The sequence below is a fragment of the Amblyomma maculatum genome, chromosome 4 (genome assembly GCF_055883805.1).
Source record: "Amblyomma maculatum isolate TAMU_Amacu chromosome 4, ASM5588380v1, whole genome shotgun sequence".
In the NCBI taxonomy this organism is placed as follows: domain Eukaryota; kingdom Metazoa; phylum Arthropoda; class Arachnida; order Ixodida; family Ixodidae; genus Amblyomma; species Amblyomma maculatum.
Genome location: NC_139347.1, coordinates 79,486,952 through 79,504,399, shown reverse-complemented (window position 1 = coordinate 79,504,399; position 17,448 = coordinate 79,486,952). Strand labels below are relative to the sequence as shown.

General features: G+C 48.4%; 1 protein-coding gene across 2 annotated transcripts in view; it reads right to left on the bottom strand.

Annotated features, from left to right (window-relative positions):
- Positions 1-17,448, bottom strand: part of LOC146191514 (uncharacterized) — a 107,618-nt gene that overhangs the window by 73,683 nt on the left and 16,487 nt on the right. Inside the window, exons 6-7 of one of the 2 annotated variants that reach the window (XM_084602022.1) lie at positions 17,028-17,099; positions 13,888-14,019 (exon numbers count right to left, since the gene is read on the bottom strand). In XM_084602022.1, the coding sequence (XP_084458148.1) occupies positions 13,888-14,019; positions 17,028-17,099 (204 nt within the window). The remainder of the gene's footprint in view (positions 1-13,887; positions 14,020-17,027; positions 17,100-17,448) is intronic. The other variant, XM_084602024.1, reaches the window with a different exon arrangement.

Here is a 17,448-nt window from a genome sequence, read left to right as displayed (position 1 = left end):
TCTCTCTCTCTCTCTCTCACACACACACACACACACACACACACACACACACACACACACACACACACACACACACACACACACACACACACACACACACACACACACACACACACACACACACACACACACACACACACACACACACACACACACACACACACACACACACACACACACACTTCAATCAGCCGGCACTGCACGCATAAAAAGAAGAAACACACATGCAGCTTATTTATGCCAGAAGGCCCGGCTTCCAAATAGTGAATGCACTGACTTGAACACTCGAATTGCATCCTCTCCGTCTGAGCGTTTCGGTTTGGGGTTAACGGCACCGGAAACGGTATACAGTAGCATACACTTGCGATATGCTAAACCGGTCAGCTTGTACGACAAGCGACAGCGCATATGCATCACAACAAACAAGCAAACAAAACAAACAAACAAACAAATAAACACTGCATAAAGTGAGTCGCGAGCACAGTCGTGCTTCGAGTGTACAGGCTTGGTTTATGAGGTCCCAAAGCGGCTCAAACTATGAGAGAAGCCCTAGTGGAGGGCTTCGGAAGTTTTGACCATCTGCACTTGCACTGGCATCGCACATACACGGGCGCCTTGCTTTCCGCCTTCACCTAAAAGCGGCCGCCGTGGCTGGGATCGAACCCGCACGCTATAGGTCAGCAGACCCAGCCAATAATCCACTTCGGCGGGGCGGTTCCACTGTAAAAGCCCTCGTGATCAGCAGTTCAGTGTATACACCACCAAAATCTCATGAATGACTCTTTCGCGAGATGAGCCCGCAGCAGATAATGTTGAAGGCAAGGGCTACAGGTTTAAATACGATGTTACCAGAAACCACCGACTACAGAAGGCGAAGAATCCTAACTGCAAGTAACACTTACTCGATTAGTCCGAAACGTCATTGTATCAAGGTTCTTGCCCATCGGGAGAAAATTGCGAAGTCACTGAGCGGTTCTGAGGAGCACAAGGCAATGATGAAACAAAAAATAAGATACATTTGTGAGCCATAATGCACATTCGCGTGAAGTGGTAGCGTGCAAGGACGAAACGGGAAGCTATACAAGCGCTGCGCGGCTCTGGTCTTGCCTGTTCGTCTTTCGGAGCTGATGTACGAGGCAAGAGGTTTTGCATGATTTCACCTCACAAATACTTGACCACCGACATTAACGTCAATCAAGGTCAAATGGCAACGAGACCTCCCGCTTCCAGCAGACTATGGCAAAAGCGCCGAGTGTGGACACCGGAATTAGGCCACACGAGGAAATGCAGGGATGAATAAGTTGAAGACGACGCTAAGGGAAGTGATGGTGAGTGGGTGAGTGCCGGCAGTTTCTGCAGTGTGTCGGAAGACACAGAAGGAAACAATAAGCAACGATTCCAATACGGGGCTAAGGTACCAGGCTTTCGTACTACACTTGCACTAGCCTCTGCTTTCCCTCTAGTGATGCAAAACTATCGATAGTAGATCCATACTACGAATAAGGTCGCTATCGAACTATCGGTGGTAAAAAAAAGAAAAAATCGATAGCGCGCTATCGATTAGTACTTTCCATAGTACTATCCACAGCACTTCAGATAGTACTATCGATTGTATAAAATCAACCTCGTGTACTCTGTACTCACTGCAGCCTAAACTTGGCTTTCAGAGTGTGTGCTATGGAGGTGATGGTATGAGTTATAGGACTTTCTCGTTTTCGCAGTCTACGCGTCATCGAGTTCTGCAGACGTTCCCTACGTATAGTTATTGGCAATTACCGATAGTATTACTATCGATAGCAATATTATGGATTCTATTATCCAATCTACTATCGACAACAGTACTATCGATAGTTTTTACACTATAGATGGTTTCAAAAAAACTATCGATACTATCTAGTCAATTTTCCGATAGCTTCGCATCGCTGCCTTCTTTTAATTAAGTCTAATCTCTCCGGAATATATGCATGGTGGAAAAAGAAGGAACTATTACTGCGTTGCTGACCGGCGGCCATCTTAAGTCAGCACAGAGCGCGGCACACTGCTGCTGCACCCTGGCGAAGGCAGTGAACACGTCGAGAGCCTCCCGCTTCCCTTCCCTTGCCAACAGACAGCCATTGCGAAAAACGGGGCCAATTGGGGTCAACCGATCGCAGCCAACGGACGCGTGTTGTAGTACGCGGCGGGGGAGCAAATCGACAGCCGTTCTCGGGTCTATCTGGCACGCGGCCCCCCTCGGTCTGCCGCGTCGAAAAGGCGCGTATTATATCTACTTCCCGTCCCCACAACACATCTCGAGCCACCAAGAGACGCATGCGGCACGCGCAGCCGAAGCGAAAGGCTGCGACTCGCGTATAAACCGGAATATAGCGCTCGCCGCACGACCTCACCTCACCACACGGCCTGTCACGCGGGGTCAAAGTTCGAACCAATCGGCCTCCAATATGCTGCTTCCAAGACGCTGTGCTATATGCGTGGCTGACCATACAATATATTACGGCGCATCACAAAAAAAGTGTGAAAGCAAAGCAAGCAACGCATATTCATTAAGCACGCCGCCAACGCCGCACGTGCACGTAGAGCTACACTTCCGATATGGGCTAAACTAACAAAATTACGCAATAAGAAGCGGCTGTAGTACTGGTTTGTAGCAATTTGACGTCCAAATCCGGGACAATGAGAAACGTTGTAGTGAAGGGCAGCGGAAATTTGCTAACAACGCGGCTTTTCTAACGTGCGATGACAACGCACTGGACACAGGCGCCTCATGCGGCTCGCATCCAGTGAAACGCGACCGCTGCAGCCGGGATTCAATCCAGGTCTTCCGGCTCAGTGGTCGAGCGCCCTAGAAATTTAGCCACCGGGTCGGCGCTCCAGTATTAGTACATAACTAGAACAATGGGCAGCATCAGTGGCAAAACACCAGAGCGTTGATACATAATGCAGAACAGAACGGATTGTGAAACTCCGCAGGCTCAATGGAAGTTCCTCGTCAGGGCTCTGTAACTGCGTCAGGAGTTGCCACCTCTCGCAGCTTCCTGCCCGAACCCACACTTCGAGCCCGAGTACGACGAGCTATATATAATTTCTCCCTGGTCACGCAGGCACCTCGGGTGGCCATTCACATAACGTGCCGATACGCAAAATCTAATGTGGCCAAGGAACGCTGTCGCACGGCGCTAATGGGGCTCGCGACCCCGCAGTACACTGCTTCAACCAGCGGAGTCGAAATCAAGCGTTCATGGCCCAAGGGTCCAAGACCATATCGCCTTCCGACTTTTTCACATGACATTAATTCATAATATAAATGTCAAAAACCGAGCTTTTTTTTTTTTCGCCTGCCTTGCATGACTAAACGTGATCGTTTGACCGCGGTTCGAACATTATATTAGAACAGATCAAAATACTCATTTTGCACAATACGAGTTTTTTTTTTTTCTTGTTTTCTGTTTTCAAAGGACGGGACAATATAAAGGAAGCAAACTCGGGTGGTCGTTCACGACCTTAAAGTTTCCTGGACTATGGATATAAGCGATGGTGACAGTAAAAACTGCAGATCTTCGAAAAAGAGCACTAATTTATTTCGATAATATACAGTGAAAAGGGTCTGTAAACTTTATTCGCATTATGAGGAGTTCGATTTAATGTCCCCCATTCCATGCGCGTCATGTTGAAGGAACCACGAGGAAAAAGGTAGAATAAACCGGAAGAACCAATTAAGGAGGTCAATCGACTTCGTATTTACCAGCAAACCGTATCCTGAAGATAGACGTTTACTCTCTCCTTCCCCCTAGGGCAGTTGAGACATGGCCAAACCGGGTCGAAACAACGGTGTTATGGTTCTCCCCAGAACACCAACATATAATAGCCCCAGAAGCAACGGGGCGCAAGGGGCAGCCGAATTAAATGCCACCTTAGCGATGAACCCGACCCCCATCACTCTTCTTTCCCCGTGCTTCCTTATGCTCGCTCGTTACAGGTGCGGGGAATAACGCGAAGGCCAAATGAGCGCCTGCCCCCGAGCAACTCCTGTGAAGAGAAGAAAACACTGATCGCCGCCGACTTATAATCCCCTCCAAGGTTCAACGGCCTCCTTACTCCGCCTCCATCAGGCGCGCTTCCTCGTAGCGCGGCGCATTAACTCGTTTGTACTACGGCGCCCTGCACAAACTCGGAGATGGAAGCGGCCAGAAACGAAAAAAGAACCGAGAAATAAAATAAAAAAAGGACTAGAAACACGCTCGCGGGCATTAAGATCCTCGACGGAACGGAATAATCTACTCGCTAAGCACAGAATCGCTGCTGGCGTTTCGACAAGGTTCTTTTGCGGTTATATGCACCCGTTAACAGGTTTCTGGGGAAAAGCGAAACAAAGAAAGGTCATCTCTCAGCCGCTGCAATACGCGGCACACGCATCGGGAACGCCGTCACTATTAAACCACATATGATGCTGAAGGGAGCAGAAAGAGAGAGAGAGAGGGGGGGGGGGGGGGGTAGAATAGAAGAATTGTTCGAAGCCGGTTTTCTTTTTTCTTTTTTTTTTTTCCCCGCTAAGAAAGATTTGTATAGTATTAGCGTTGGCAATGAAAAGAAAGACAACATCAGTCTTGAATTCACTGGCTACATTTCTCAGTGCGCATTTCTTATTTTGTCCGCCCAAAGCCAAACCAGTGCAGTAGAAAAAAAAAGAATGGGACTGTTTTCTTCCTTTTTTTCCTTTCAAATCTGTCACTGATTAGCCGCAGCCTTTTGCAGGTTTCTCAAGAACAACTCGGACGAAATAAACCAGTGGCATGTTTGCACTGTCTTGGAGTAAGCACGAGGGGAATGTATAAGCTCCGCCATATATCGAGAGGTCCAAACAGTGACAGCGTTACAACGTGCTTGAAGTGCACTGCTAATGACACTGCTAAAATAACGTACAAAGCTTTATGTTGTAGCGATCGCTATTATCAGACTTCCTTGTTTCCACGTGACAACGGCAGCCAGACTCTGCGAAACTCGCAGCGCGGAGAGGTTAATGGGTAATGACTATTCTTGCTCATTATGAGCATTTACCCCAGGCAATGAGAGAACCGCGCGGTTAGGTGGGGAAGAGCGGAACGATTAACTGGCGGTATATATTATATAGTTACAATTTATGAGACAGTAGCATTGAGAAGCTGGTTGCAGCTAGGACCCGCGATTACGGCAACTGCCATCGAGGGACGAAGTTTAAACGAAATAGGTAGTACGTTCGTTATGTCGTCTATGCAGGCGGGAAGGAAGGTATTAATGGCTGTACGTATAGGTAGAATCACAAGAAGCCACGAGATGGCCGTAACTTCGAACCATTAATACTTAAATCACAGCCAAAACAACCCTCGTAAGCGTTTCCTTCCCAGGTTGTGCTCTAACCCGGGTACGGTATAGAGGAGCGTCCGAAATGTCCGCAAGTATTGCAGGGCGAACGGGGCTTAGAAATCTCGCACCCGGACCACCGGAAGGTGACGTGAGAACGAAGCAGTGAAATAAAAAAAAAAAAAAAAAAACTAACGAAAATGGAAAGCGCCCGGCTGGAGCGGCGGGCGAGGAATTATTTTTAGCTGACTGGGGCCACAGTAAGATGGTGCGGAGGACGAGGAGGTGACTTCTCGGTAAAGGCAGGTGGAGTGACCTGGGGCAAGAATGGATGCGAGCAAGTGCTCCAATCGGAGCGGCTTTCGGAGGCAGCGACATCCGGAGACGCGGTTTTCTTCATTTCTTTTTTTTCTCGATCTTGTTTCTTCGCACGAATTTATATGGCGGACTGCACACACCGTATCTCTCTACACTGCGAGATGTTCGAAGGACGAAAAAGCGCGCCGCGGAGAAAACGAAGAAGGCAGCTGGGAAAACGACGCGCAGCACGTCTTCTCGACAGACGCGCCAACCCCATTTCCCCGCACTGTCCTTGATGAGGGGACACCGCGCCGTCGAGTCGATGGAGGAGGGGCGCATGCAGTCTTCCCAACCCGACCGCACGCGACACCGATGTGCGTCGCCCGAGCGAATAAATGCGGAGGAGGCCGGAGGCGAGGCCGTTTTCACAGCGACGGACCGCGTGCGCTCAGACTGTTTGCAACTTGCGCCTAGCTAAAAACCTTTCCCGCTTTTCGTACCAGCAAAGCACGAAGCGCGCTCCACTCGGCTGCAACGAATTATGAGAGTTCGTGCGTAGCATAAATGAAGACCTTAACGCAACCACGCGATTGAAAGACAAAAAAAAAGAATCAAGAAAAGCGTCAGAACTCACCTCCCATGTGACATCCTACCCGTGAGGGCCTTTCTGCCCTCCTAATGGAATGAATGAATCCCTTGCTACAGCAAGAGGGGAAACGAACTTCCAGTTTTAGACTATACCCACGCATCTTTGAGGGGCCGAAATGCACAAGCAGATTCGTAACCCTTTCGCACTCGGTTTCATGCGGCAGCTGAGGTATAAGTCATATAAGAAGTGCGGATCACGTGTCGTACCTGCATCGGACTGCGGGACAAGATTCCAAGCGTTATGCACTGCTCGGAAAATCCCAGGGTAAAATCACCAGTCACAGTTTGGGGCGAATATACCCTTGCCGTCAATAGAGATGACAGACCTAACACAAAGGAGTAAATTTTATCTAGAAGCGCAAGGTCGGGAAACTATTATTCTACCATATATGCACACCGCGAATAAACTTGACAGCGGCACGAAAAAAAAAAAAAAATAGCACCCAGCGATAACACCGCGCCTCACAGCGATGCGATGCAAAACACCGCGCTGCGCGCGCAAAACCGCGGCCTCCTCCGGCGAGCATGCAGTGTGGGAAAGCGCCGCGCGGCGCCGGTTCCGCACCGGTGGCCGCGCGCTACGAGTGACCCACGCATCCGGCCCCGTGCGCAGCAATGCGCATCCACCACAGCACGCGCGAAGAGTGAAAACAAGGGAGCCACAGTACAGTCCGCTGCACGCTGGACACGCCTCGAGAGCCCTTCCGTGCAGACAAGAGCACGGTTTCTTCTTCCGTGCCACAGCGCGTTAGCCAGAGGTCCGCGTCCATCGCGAAACCATCGGTGCTTTTTCTTTATCTGAGAAATTTGCACAACCATTGTCGTTATCCTTATAATACTTATTACATAGTATTTACTAGGTGTGCATTGTCCAATGAACGTCTTGTATTCTCGCGTGTACGTATATGCATGGAGCAACCGCTCTCCCAACACACAACGCTCGTCTCTTCGTTTATTAACAATACTGCAGAGTCGCACGACTCCAAGCAGGAGTGAGCGCAAAAAAAAACATTTACATACAATAAAAGATACACCAACTATGCATCACATCAGGGTCTCTCAACGCATCCAGCGGCAGCGAGTGTCTCCTATTTTCTCACGTCCTGCGTCTTCTTCCTTCCACCTCCTTCAGTAACACTTGTGCAATGTCGGGCAATGAGTGGGGCACATTGGGAAGCAAAGCTGCACCAATTAGCTCAAATAAAGGGACGCTGTGGAGACAAGCGGAAGCTGACGTCCATCGTTAAGCGGTGGTGAATTTATTTCATTAAATGTAAGTGTGATTGGGGCACCAGTCCTAGTGGGATGTGCCGTTAACGAACCACGTTTTAATTTTAAAAGGAACCAATGACACCGAAAACAGAGATCGAAAAAACCCGAGGAAAAAACGTCGCCACCCCGGCCGTTTCCGCAAGTAAAATGCATGCGTCGACGCCATTTTCTTTCTCTCGCGAATCCCGGGGGCTACGTTAAATCGCCGGCAGGTGAGGACGTCAGAAGCCTGGATCAACTGTCATGAAGGGGGGGGGGGGGGGGGGGGGGGCTATTTTGCTGTGTATTTTGCGCATTTTGCTGTCTCAGCATACCGAGGCGGATCCCCCAGACTCACTCTCTCTTTCTCTCTCTACTGAGATGCAGTAACTTGATGTGTTAACTGTGTCCCATTAACCGTTTCGAGCTCTCAGCCTTAGTTCACCAAACGCGTTGCCGCTGCACTTCCCGACTCTAGACCGCCAGACGCGGAACTGCTCCGCTGCTGCAGGTGACGTCGAAATGCAAAACACGGAGAAAAAAGCAAGCAGCGAAACGAAACACCTCCGCGTCCGTGACGCGAACGGAGACGAAGAGGGAGGGAAAACAAAAGCGGTGGCCCGAGCTCGGAGCCGCCGACATTGGTGCTCGAACGGAGCAGCATTTGGTATTTAAATGGCGGTCCACGGCCGCAGTCGCGTTATACGCGCTCAATTAGCGGAGCCAGTGAAGCGTCGCATGTCCTTAGAAAGGACCCAGGCAGCGCGCGTGGCCCCGCGTATAACACCACGCGCATGCGCAGCGCGTGCGATGCCCTCCCCGGACCCCCAACGCTCCCCCTCCATCACTCACAAGCATAAATCTGTAGAATAACTCCACCGGAAGCGCGAAACGTCCCATGCGAAGCGGCACTTCGAACACGGGCTGCTGCCGATAAGAATCTAAACTTGTCCCTCTCGGATGTTGTGATCACGAGGCCAGAGACACGCGGACGACGCGCCCGTTCCGAAAGCGATCCAGCGCCTTCGTCTCTTGGGCGAATAATTAATGCGCCTAGAGCAGGAAGGCTACGATCGCGGCCGGAAATGTAACGTCGTTAGTTGCGCAACGTCTGTATACCGGTGAAAATGACCACGACTGCCGTGGCACCGACCGATGATGAGAATGCGAGAAAATGATGCGCGAACACAGGGCTGCGCGAGGCAGGAAGTAATCCTCGCATAAGGCTGCACAGAAAACACGCAAAGCAGCCGCAGATTATTCGCGGCTCCTGACATGCGGCAAAGGTAGCTGAGTGCCAAAGCGACGTATGATACAACAAGCAAGCGTGCAACTGAAGTTATGAAAATTCACGATAGTGGTTTCAAAAGGCCGACTCAGTGGCAAGGGAACCGTGAAATGCTTCCTGGTAATATTTTCCGCACTGTCTGCCTCCTCTTTCGGGTATCGAAATGGTCTCTGACGTGAAAACAATTCGTGGCTGGCAACGAAACGACTTTGCCGGGCGCAGTTAATCCTCCTGGAGTATCGCTGCAGTCTTTCGCGCACTAATGTAATTTTCGGGGTCTTCGGATTCTGTGTTCTGCAAGTATATGGCACATTTGCATCGGGGGGGGGGGGGGGGGGGGGGGGGGGACACTACTTTTTCTACTTAGCTAGAACTAGTATTCAGTTTAATGTCTCTCCAAAAGGCAATTTCGTGTTGTTGTTTCATTCCTTCTTTTTAATGTTGGGTTGATAATCAGATCACGTTCTTTCAAAGGTCCCTCTATAGCACACACAAGCACAGAACTTTTTTCCAAATGCCCACAGAGGTATTGTAAGAAAAACAGATGAACTTTAACAAACAAGGTTAAGCCCAAACTGCAACATAATGGCAGACCAGAATACGATATGTCATAAATACTGTCACAAAAACAATCATGCATGCGGTGACCCGGCCAAATTTACGACTGTAACCGAGTCTTGGCCATTATTGTTGAAAACGGCCACATGCAAGCTCGAAATTTGGCCACTCAGGAAACGCAGTGCGAATATCGCCAAGCATGCAAACTGTGAAGTCACACCCACAAGGTTTTCGTAAAAGTTGCTCCGATTGAGCCAAGAATTAATAGATATCAAGATTCACTTGCGCAGCAACAAAATGCCGCCCGACAGCGAAATCTAGCGCAAATGATTAGAAGGCCAAGAAGAACGTGCCCCGAAAGTTTCATCCAAATCCGTGGAAGCCGAAAAATCGGCGTAATTGGCCACTTTAATTAAGCTGTTGTTTGAGCCGCAGGGAGCTTCAGTAGGCTTCAGCCACATGCTTCAGCCGTTTCAGCCTACAGCCGCGGCCCCCGCGGCACAACATGTAGGCTCCATAGCGTGCTCCATAGCTACGCCATAGCGGACTCCTGAAGCGAAGTTTCGATACAGTGGCTAGAATTCTGTAGTTTCGGTATCAGCGAAACGGCGCCTGTCCCGGCAAGTGGCGCCATCTGCCGAACATTTGAGGAGACGACGCGGCGCCAATTCTGAAACCGGATTGCAGCATATCTCTCCTCGGCTCACTTCTTCCAGTCCACCGGACCCCGCTCGTTAGGAAAGTGGGGCACTCGCGCCCCTTTGAACGCGCCGCCAGCCTCTCCGGTACAGCACCGAATGTCTGTCGACAGCGCGCACCCCGCTGGCATGGTCCCACGATCGTTTACAACCCCAGCTGCGGAGTGGGGAGGGGGGTCAGATGCTCGCGCAACGACTCCGCGGGCGGCATTTATTAAGCTGCACACTCATTACAGACCCCCGACGAGAAGGCGGCGCTCCGCCCGCTACCATGGCTAAGCGCCGCCGGCGTTTTGCGCTTGTACGCGGCGGACTCATGCGTAAATAGCACGCGACAGACGGCGCGCTCGCGCAATTAAAGATTGACGGTCCAAGACCTCGTCCCGAATTAGCGAATCATTAATACTCGGTTTCTCACCACTAAACGCATACACCCTCGGCCATCCGCTACGTGGCCAAAAGAGGCTCCTGTAGCAGTAAGGTTTATAAGTACAAGCCTTTTCCCGATCGAACACGGCGTCAACATTACTTCAATAAGCGTTCCGACAACCCTACAGCGAACATTCATGGAGTTTCATTGCTCACAGCAGTGTGCGGTAGACTCCGGCAACGAGCTCCCAAAGCGTTCGAAACGTGACCTTCGAACTTTTGAAAACTGCTACTCATCCTTTAAAAGTTGATATCATAAATTGGAATGCAGCTGCGGACTGTAAACATCAAAAACTACCTCTCGATCACAAATAACCCCTTTAAGAGAGAGTACTCCTCAAATGGATGCCCACGGTGCCTTTGGCAATGCGCAGGCGTCTGGTACACATGCAGGGCAGGCACATACGTGGAGTGCTCGGTAGAACGATAAGCCACAGTAAAAAGCTCTTCAAAAACACTGTACTTGCACACAGTTCCAACTTGCTTCATTGTATTTATCCGGCAAGGTGAGCAGACAACCGCAGCGAAATGCGCTACGACCAACGCCACCTTTGCGGCGCCGGCCCCATTTTCTCAGGGTGTCTCGCGTCGATTCCACACGTAAGCGGACGTCAGCGAGCGCGACCAGGACATGGGGAGCTCCCCATAAAGACGCTGCGGTCATTACACGGGCCAGCGCGCCCCGCTGCGCCGGCTGTCGTGAGAGCGCTGGACGACGGTATTACGCTAAACCTCGCAGCTGCTGCCTCGGCGTGCGATGGGAATAGTCGCAGGATACACTAGAAAAGGGGGAGGGGGAGGGGTGAATTTTCTAGTTACGGTCCTCGCGAACCTCGTAACAACAGTACGTACGTGGTGAGAACGGCGTTGAAAAGGAAAAGAAGAAAAGAAAATACGGAACCGAGACCCCTTGATATGAAACGCACGCCTAATGCAAATGGGCCGCGATTTTCGGGCGGCCGCGCGATCGGGGACACCGCCGCGATGCACCTCTCTGGATCCTTATCCAGAGAACCGTGAGATGAGAGGGCGTGAGATCTCGGCGACGATGCCCGCAAGCTCGCCGTGTTTGCTCCGTTAGGAAGGCTATAAATGGGCCCGGATTCAATTTACCGCGAAGCTTTGCGTCAGCGGCCAAGAAGAAACATTAAAAAAGAAAACAAAGGTCAGCAAGCCACAGCTGTGCGATGGTGTATAGGCCACTGGGCTAATTGAGGTTGTCTGAGGCGATTCGCAATATGCGACCACCTGTAGCCACCACAGTAATTTACTCCTCTTCAGAGCACACACATACCTGCCATACATCATGACAATGGTCTGCGTGGTACTATCCCATCTGCTTCCCACAGACAGACAGGCTGTGCAATCTCATAATTGCGAGTTTTAAAGCACAGTAAATTGCAATAAAAAAAAATAAATGTTTTAAAGTTCAATAAGTATTTGTGGCAGTGCCAACAGCACTACAGAAATGCCGCCCGTCACACCTCAACACAAAAAGCATGCCACATAGCTTCAATACCCTGCATCAGTTAATTTGGAAACTTGGCCAGAAAGGCAAGCTCGAAAGTTCAATAAGTATTTGTGGCAGTGCCAACAGCACTACAGAAATGCCGCCCGTTACACCTCAAGACAAAAAGCATGCCACATAGCTTCAATACCCTGCATCAGTTAATTTGGAAACTTGGCTAGAAAGGCAAGCTCAAAAGCACCTGAAGCTCCATCAGCTAGAAAGGCAAGCTCAAAAGCACCTGAAGCTCCATCAACTAGCGCAGCAAAAGGGAGGAAGTTCCCTGTGCCCTTGTGAAGCAAAGTATGGAGTGAGGCTCAAAGTGAGAGAGAGAGCAAACAGCCACTCTTTTGAAACAGACTACTAGTATCGCCAGTTACACCAACAATGTTAACTAAGCACATATCCAAGGTGTCCTGAAACCCTCCACGGATGCATAAAATTATCTTGAGGCTACTCCCCCTCCCCCCCCAAAAAAAAAGAAAGAAAGAAGGAAAGCTATCATGACTACATGGTTGGTGTCAACCTCTTGTCATTATGTCATGTCCCTTTATTATAGTGTAGGTGTGCTCAATCTTCCAAATGGCAAGACTAATTTTTCATCCAAAGTGTCTCAATTACATCACTTCAGTGAGGCAAAGCTTGCTGAACGCCTCTCATATAATGTCTTTCGTATACAGCAGTAAAAGGACATGACAAACAGCAGCTTCCACATTATTTTCTTGGTCAAATGCAGGAAAAAATCACAATAAATATAAACAAAGCAAAATGCACTCCATCATTGTCCAACAGCCTTATCACAATACATTTGGTCACGTGTGTTTGTGCACATACGAGGTGCACTGAAAAAATTCAAAACAAGTTTTGTAACAGGCAATCCCAACAAGGGACAGCACAAGGCCATGTGCACTGTCACAGGAAGCAGAGACTTTCATATGTCAGTGTGTCAAAAGACACCGTCCTGTGTGTATCAGAAGCAGGTGTTATCCTGGCCAAGTATTTAATACTGTAGAGATCGCCAGGCAGGGGCGACCGCGGCCACAGTTATTTAAGGAGAAGCTGAAGAGGTGACTACGGCAGCGTCCGGCCGAGGCGAAGGTCACGAGCATTGCGAATTCGCAACAATACCACAAAGAGCATGTCAGAATGCAAAGCAAACATGAAATTCTGCACGAAACTGGGCAAATCAGCTACAAAGACGTTTCGTACGCTAGTTTATGGGGATCCTGCAATGAGGCGTGCAAGCTGTTTTGAGTAGAACGCTCAGTTCGAGAGTGCCAGAACACCACTGGAATACAAAGAGAGATCTGGAGGACCCTCAACAAGCTCAGTACGCGAACACGACCAATCTGCGCATGAGACTGTTATTGTTCGCGTTTTATGCGGGACAGTCTAGGCAGTCCCCTGTATGATCTGAACTTGCCCCCTGTTGCTGGGAGCGCTGTATGACTATGCAAATAAAGCACTTCCTAGTAAAAAGAGTTAGCCTCGAAACGTTTCGGTGCCCCCTGTTGCATGTGCGTACACGAGTGCATGGATGCGTGCATGTGCGCGGCACACGTTTACACAGGAGTGTTTTCACACCCTACGTATGCACGTTGGCACGTGTGAAAACAAAGAAAACAAAAACAAAAATCACTCATATCTAATGAGCACTACAATACCAAAGCAGATAGAGTGCATGTGCCAAGAAACTCCTTAAGCAATCCATTATCAGAGCATGCTGCACATATCACAAACAACAAAGCGAGCATGGAGAGTGAATCTATCTCCCCACAAAATGCAAAACAAAATTAAAAACCACTAAGAGTGAGCTCCGCATGCAGCATTTGTCGTGAGCACAGTATGCACAATACACGACCCACACTGACCTTGGTGTCGCTGTGCCGAACTGCAGGGGAGAGCACTAAAGTGCACGGTTTTGTGCATGCAAGGTGATTTCGGCTGCGTCAGCGGAGTCCGCCTTGCCAAAGCGGGACGGCTCATGCTAGCCCTGTCTGGCTCTGGACCAGCCAGGCACACAAGAGGAAGGGAGGGGTTAGGGAGGAGAGGGGGGACCTCTGGTTAGTCTGGTTAGTTAGTGCTCATCCCATTTTTATACATGGGGTGTGAGGCCACCCCAACTAGTTGGTGGCCTCTCTTTAGTCTTAGATACATGCATTTGTGCAAAGGAAAAAAAAATCAAGGGCTACTACTCTAGTGTGAATAACATATAATTACATGCAAAACTGAATCACAGAAAAATGTGCTGTATTGCATGCAAGTGAAATGCCAGGGATTAGTCACATCGAGCCTTAGGCAATAAAAAAAATCACAATGAGTAGTCAGAGCTTTCTAGAATGTGTTCCAAATGGGCCCAAATTCAGCTTCAACTCTGTGACAAAAATTCATTACATGTGTTAGCACACTTTTAGAGAAATTAAGCGCAAGTGTAATGGACTCTAATCTAATGGTTTCTCTGTGCATGCGACTTTCCTGCATTTCATTCTTCAGAAAAAAATGTGCATGATTTAAGAACAGTGCCTCAAATCTCCGAATGGCTATTCACCCGTCAGTAATGATCAAGTTTATGCAGCTTCCCTTTGACACTAAGACAAGCTATTTTACCCAGTACCTACTCAATACGGTTTACTACTGAGCTGTTGTCCATTACCAAGAAAGATATCCTCAACGTGACCTGGTGAGATCTCATGTCAGTGTTGTAAAAAGCATACCACTAATCCTGCCATGAGACTTGCTCAAAGGAACACTAAGGAAAGCTTCAATCACTGTTCTGAGTAAATATCGACTCTCTGGCTTTCTCTCGATATGTTGGTGCTTGTTTGACAGCAAAATATGCGTTTATCACCAAGAAAATTGGACTCGAAAACCTTCCTGCTAGTCGATTTTAACTTCCAATGTCCTTAAGAAATTTTGAAGTGAACGGCGGCGTAGCCAACCAGCCTTAGGGGTTTACGCCAATGACTCAATGACAGTACACACATTTTACTTGTGAAATTGGCCACTTATTGTGACACCAGTATTTTGTTTGTCTTTTATAGCTTATAAAGTCCTGCTTTTGGGGAGGTCTCTGTACGTTTAGAATGAGGCACCCTATCAACAGATGACAACTTCTATTTTTCCTCATTTTCAAAGAGCAGGGCCACAAATTTTTCCAGTTCTCTTTCCTAATAATAAAGATGTGAAACAGTGCACAGGGGCTTAGGAACTGTGGAACTAAGGCAATATTAGCATTATTTTTCATTAAAATTATGGGTTTTGATTTTCATGGGATCTTGAGTAGGGAGAGAGCACAAAAAAACTGACACAAGCCCCATGTGCCAGCCAAACAGTCCATTTACTGCGCTGTCATCTACTAAGCATGCATGAGACTTGAGCTGGTTCTGTGGTTGACAGCAGATGATGAAGCAACAAATTCTTTGCTGATGTGTGACAGCGTTTGGCTTGCTAAAGTTTTGAGTACTTTTTCTGGCATCAAACTCCATAGAATTCAAGAGCAAAAGCCTTGGCACCGGAAAATGACAGTGAAAGCTTGGCAAGCCCAGTTCTGCATATAAGACTAAGAAAAACCTTCTGTATGTGTAAATTAAGGAATGTAACCCTACCCCTCTAAAACAGCAAAGGAAAATCATCTCAGTGACTTCATCTTAGTGACTCCTTATGCAGCCAGTACTATCACAGCAAGAAATATGTATAAACAAGCTCCAGCTGTGACTACAAATCTGTGCTTGCTACCTCCATTAACTTGGCAATGCCTTATCTGATTCCAGGGAGGAAGCAGTCTTAAGATATGCAGCTTTTAAAACTCTGGCTGGATTTACGTGGTCACACAGCTCCCTCTTCTCGAAAACTAAAACCACTACGTTAACTCAGAAACAAAATGCACAGCTGCTTTTCACAGCAGATACCTAATATAAAACCAAGGATATCAACTTGCTACCACAATCATTTGTTGACTGTGCTTATATAATGTGTAATTCCTGTCGTGAGATGGCTATCATTGGGCATACATACCCCCTAAAAATGAATGTACAGGGTCGTTCGCACTTAGTGAGAACAAACACACTCTCTTCAAAGTGCCACTGCGTCAAAGGCAGCCGCACATCGAAGCAAAGCGGTGCAGGCACAAAGAGAATCGAAGGGGGGCTTTGCATAACCAGACTTTGCTCAACGCGGGGCCGAATCGGAGGCAATGGCGCTTGGAAGAGAGAGCGCTCATGTGCACTAAGAGCAGACAACCTGTACCCAAGGGGAAAGCTGCAACCCAGTGGCCAAGTTATGCACAAGCTGTGTGGCCGGTTAACAAAATTATGAGTCATTCGAACACTGGTAGGCTTCATCTCTAGAAGTTTCAGCTAACAATCGCAAGAACCCTGCACACACGTCTACAGCAGAAAAGCGGGTGTCTCTGTCCCACTGTGACAGCTGCGAGCTTTCTGCCAATGTTAAACTTTTTGAAGCCAATTTCATCACACAGTGCACGTAAGCATGTTGAACGGCTGTGGGCCTCTAGCTTGACGGACAATTTCAAAAAGCAAGCAGGGTAGGAATTTTTCCAGGTTGGCCCGAAGTAAGCAATACGATACAACTATCCCTATAACCCCTCAAAATCTCAATGATCCTGAGAATGAAGTAAGCAGTTTGCTAGGAGAGGCAGGAAATGAAGTGTAACAAACATTAACGTGCTCAGCATTATACAGCCAAGTTCACTTTTCTGCAAGCGAGCACTAGGCAAACTAGTAGCAAATGTCGAACACACAGCCAAAAAAAAAATGTGAAACCCTGGAAGCTAAAAGCAAACTACTGAAACAAAGCTGTCAATGCAACATGCACCCCATGCCAGGGCGGGCAGTATACCTCAACCAATAGCTGGAGCTCAGCACGCCGCTTGGTGCTCTCCAATCTCCAAAAGTTGACGGGAAGTCTGACGTCGTGAACTGGTCAAACTTTCCTCATAATAAGGAATGAATGAAGGCCTCCTATCCGACGCGCACAAGCTGATGGGGCCTACCTTTGGTGACTGGCTTTGTGTTCCATGGCCTTGGGTAGTCAGGGCGCTTTGGTGGTGGCTTTGTTTTGCGTTCTGAGAGGGGTGAAAACACAGTTGCACATTCACAAATATGCAAATACAAGCAAAGCTCGGTATGAGTTGTTATTGCATTTTATTAAGACAGGTTGAGCTAATTCAATGATGGAACTAAATACACAGGAAAAAGATAGACATGCACGAAAACAAAAAAAATGCATAACCATCTGTCTTATCCTCGTGTCCTATCCCCGTTTCATTTTGTGCAATTCTACTCGCCAAAATATAACAAGCAGCTCAATCTTCACAAAAGAATTTTTCACTCCATCACTAACTGCATGACAGACTACAATTTTTGGCTGTGAGGCAAGCCTAATAGTTCACATGGTGAGGGAAACATGAAGGT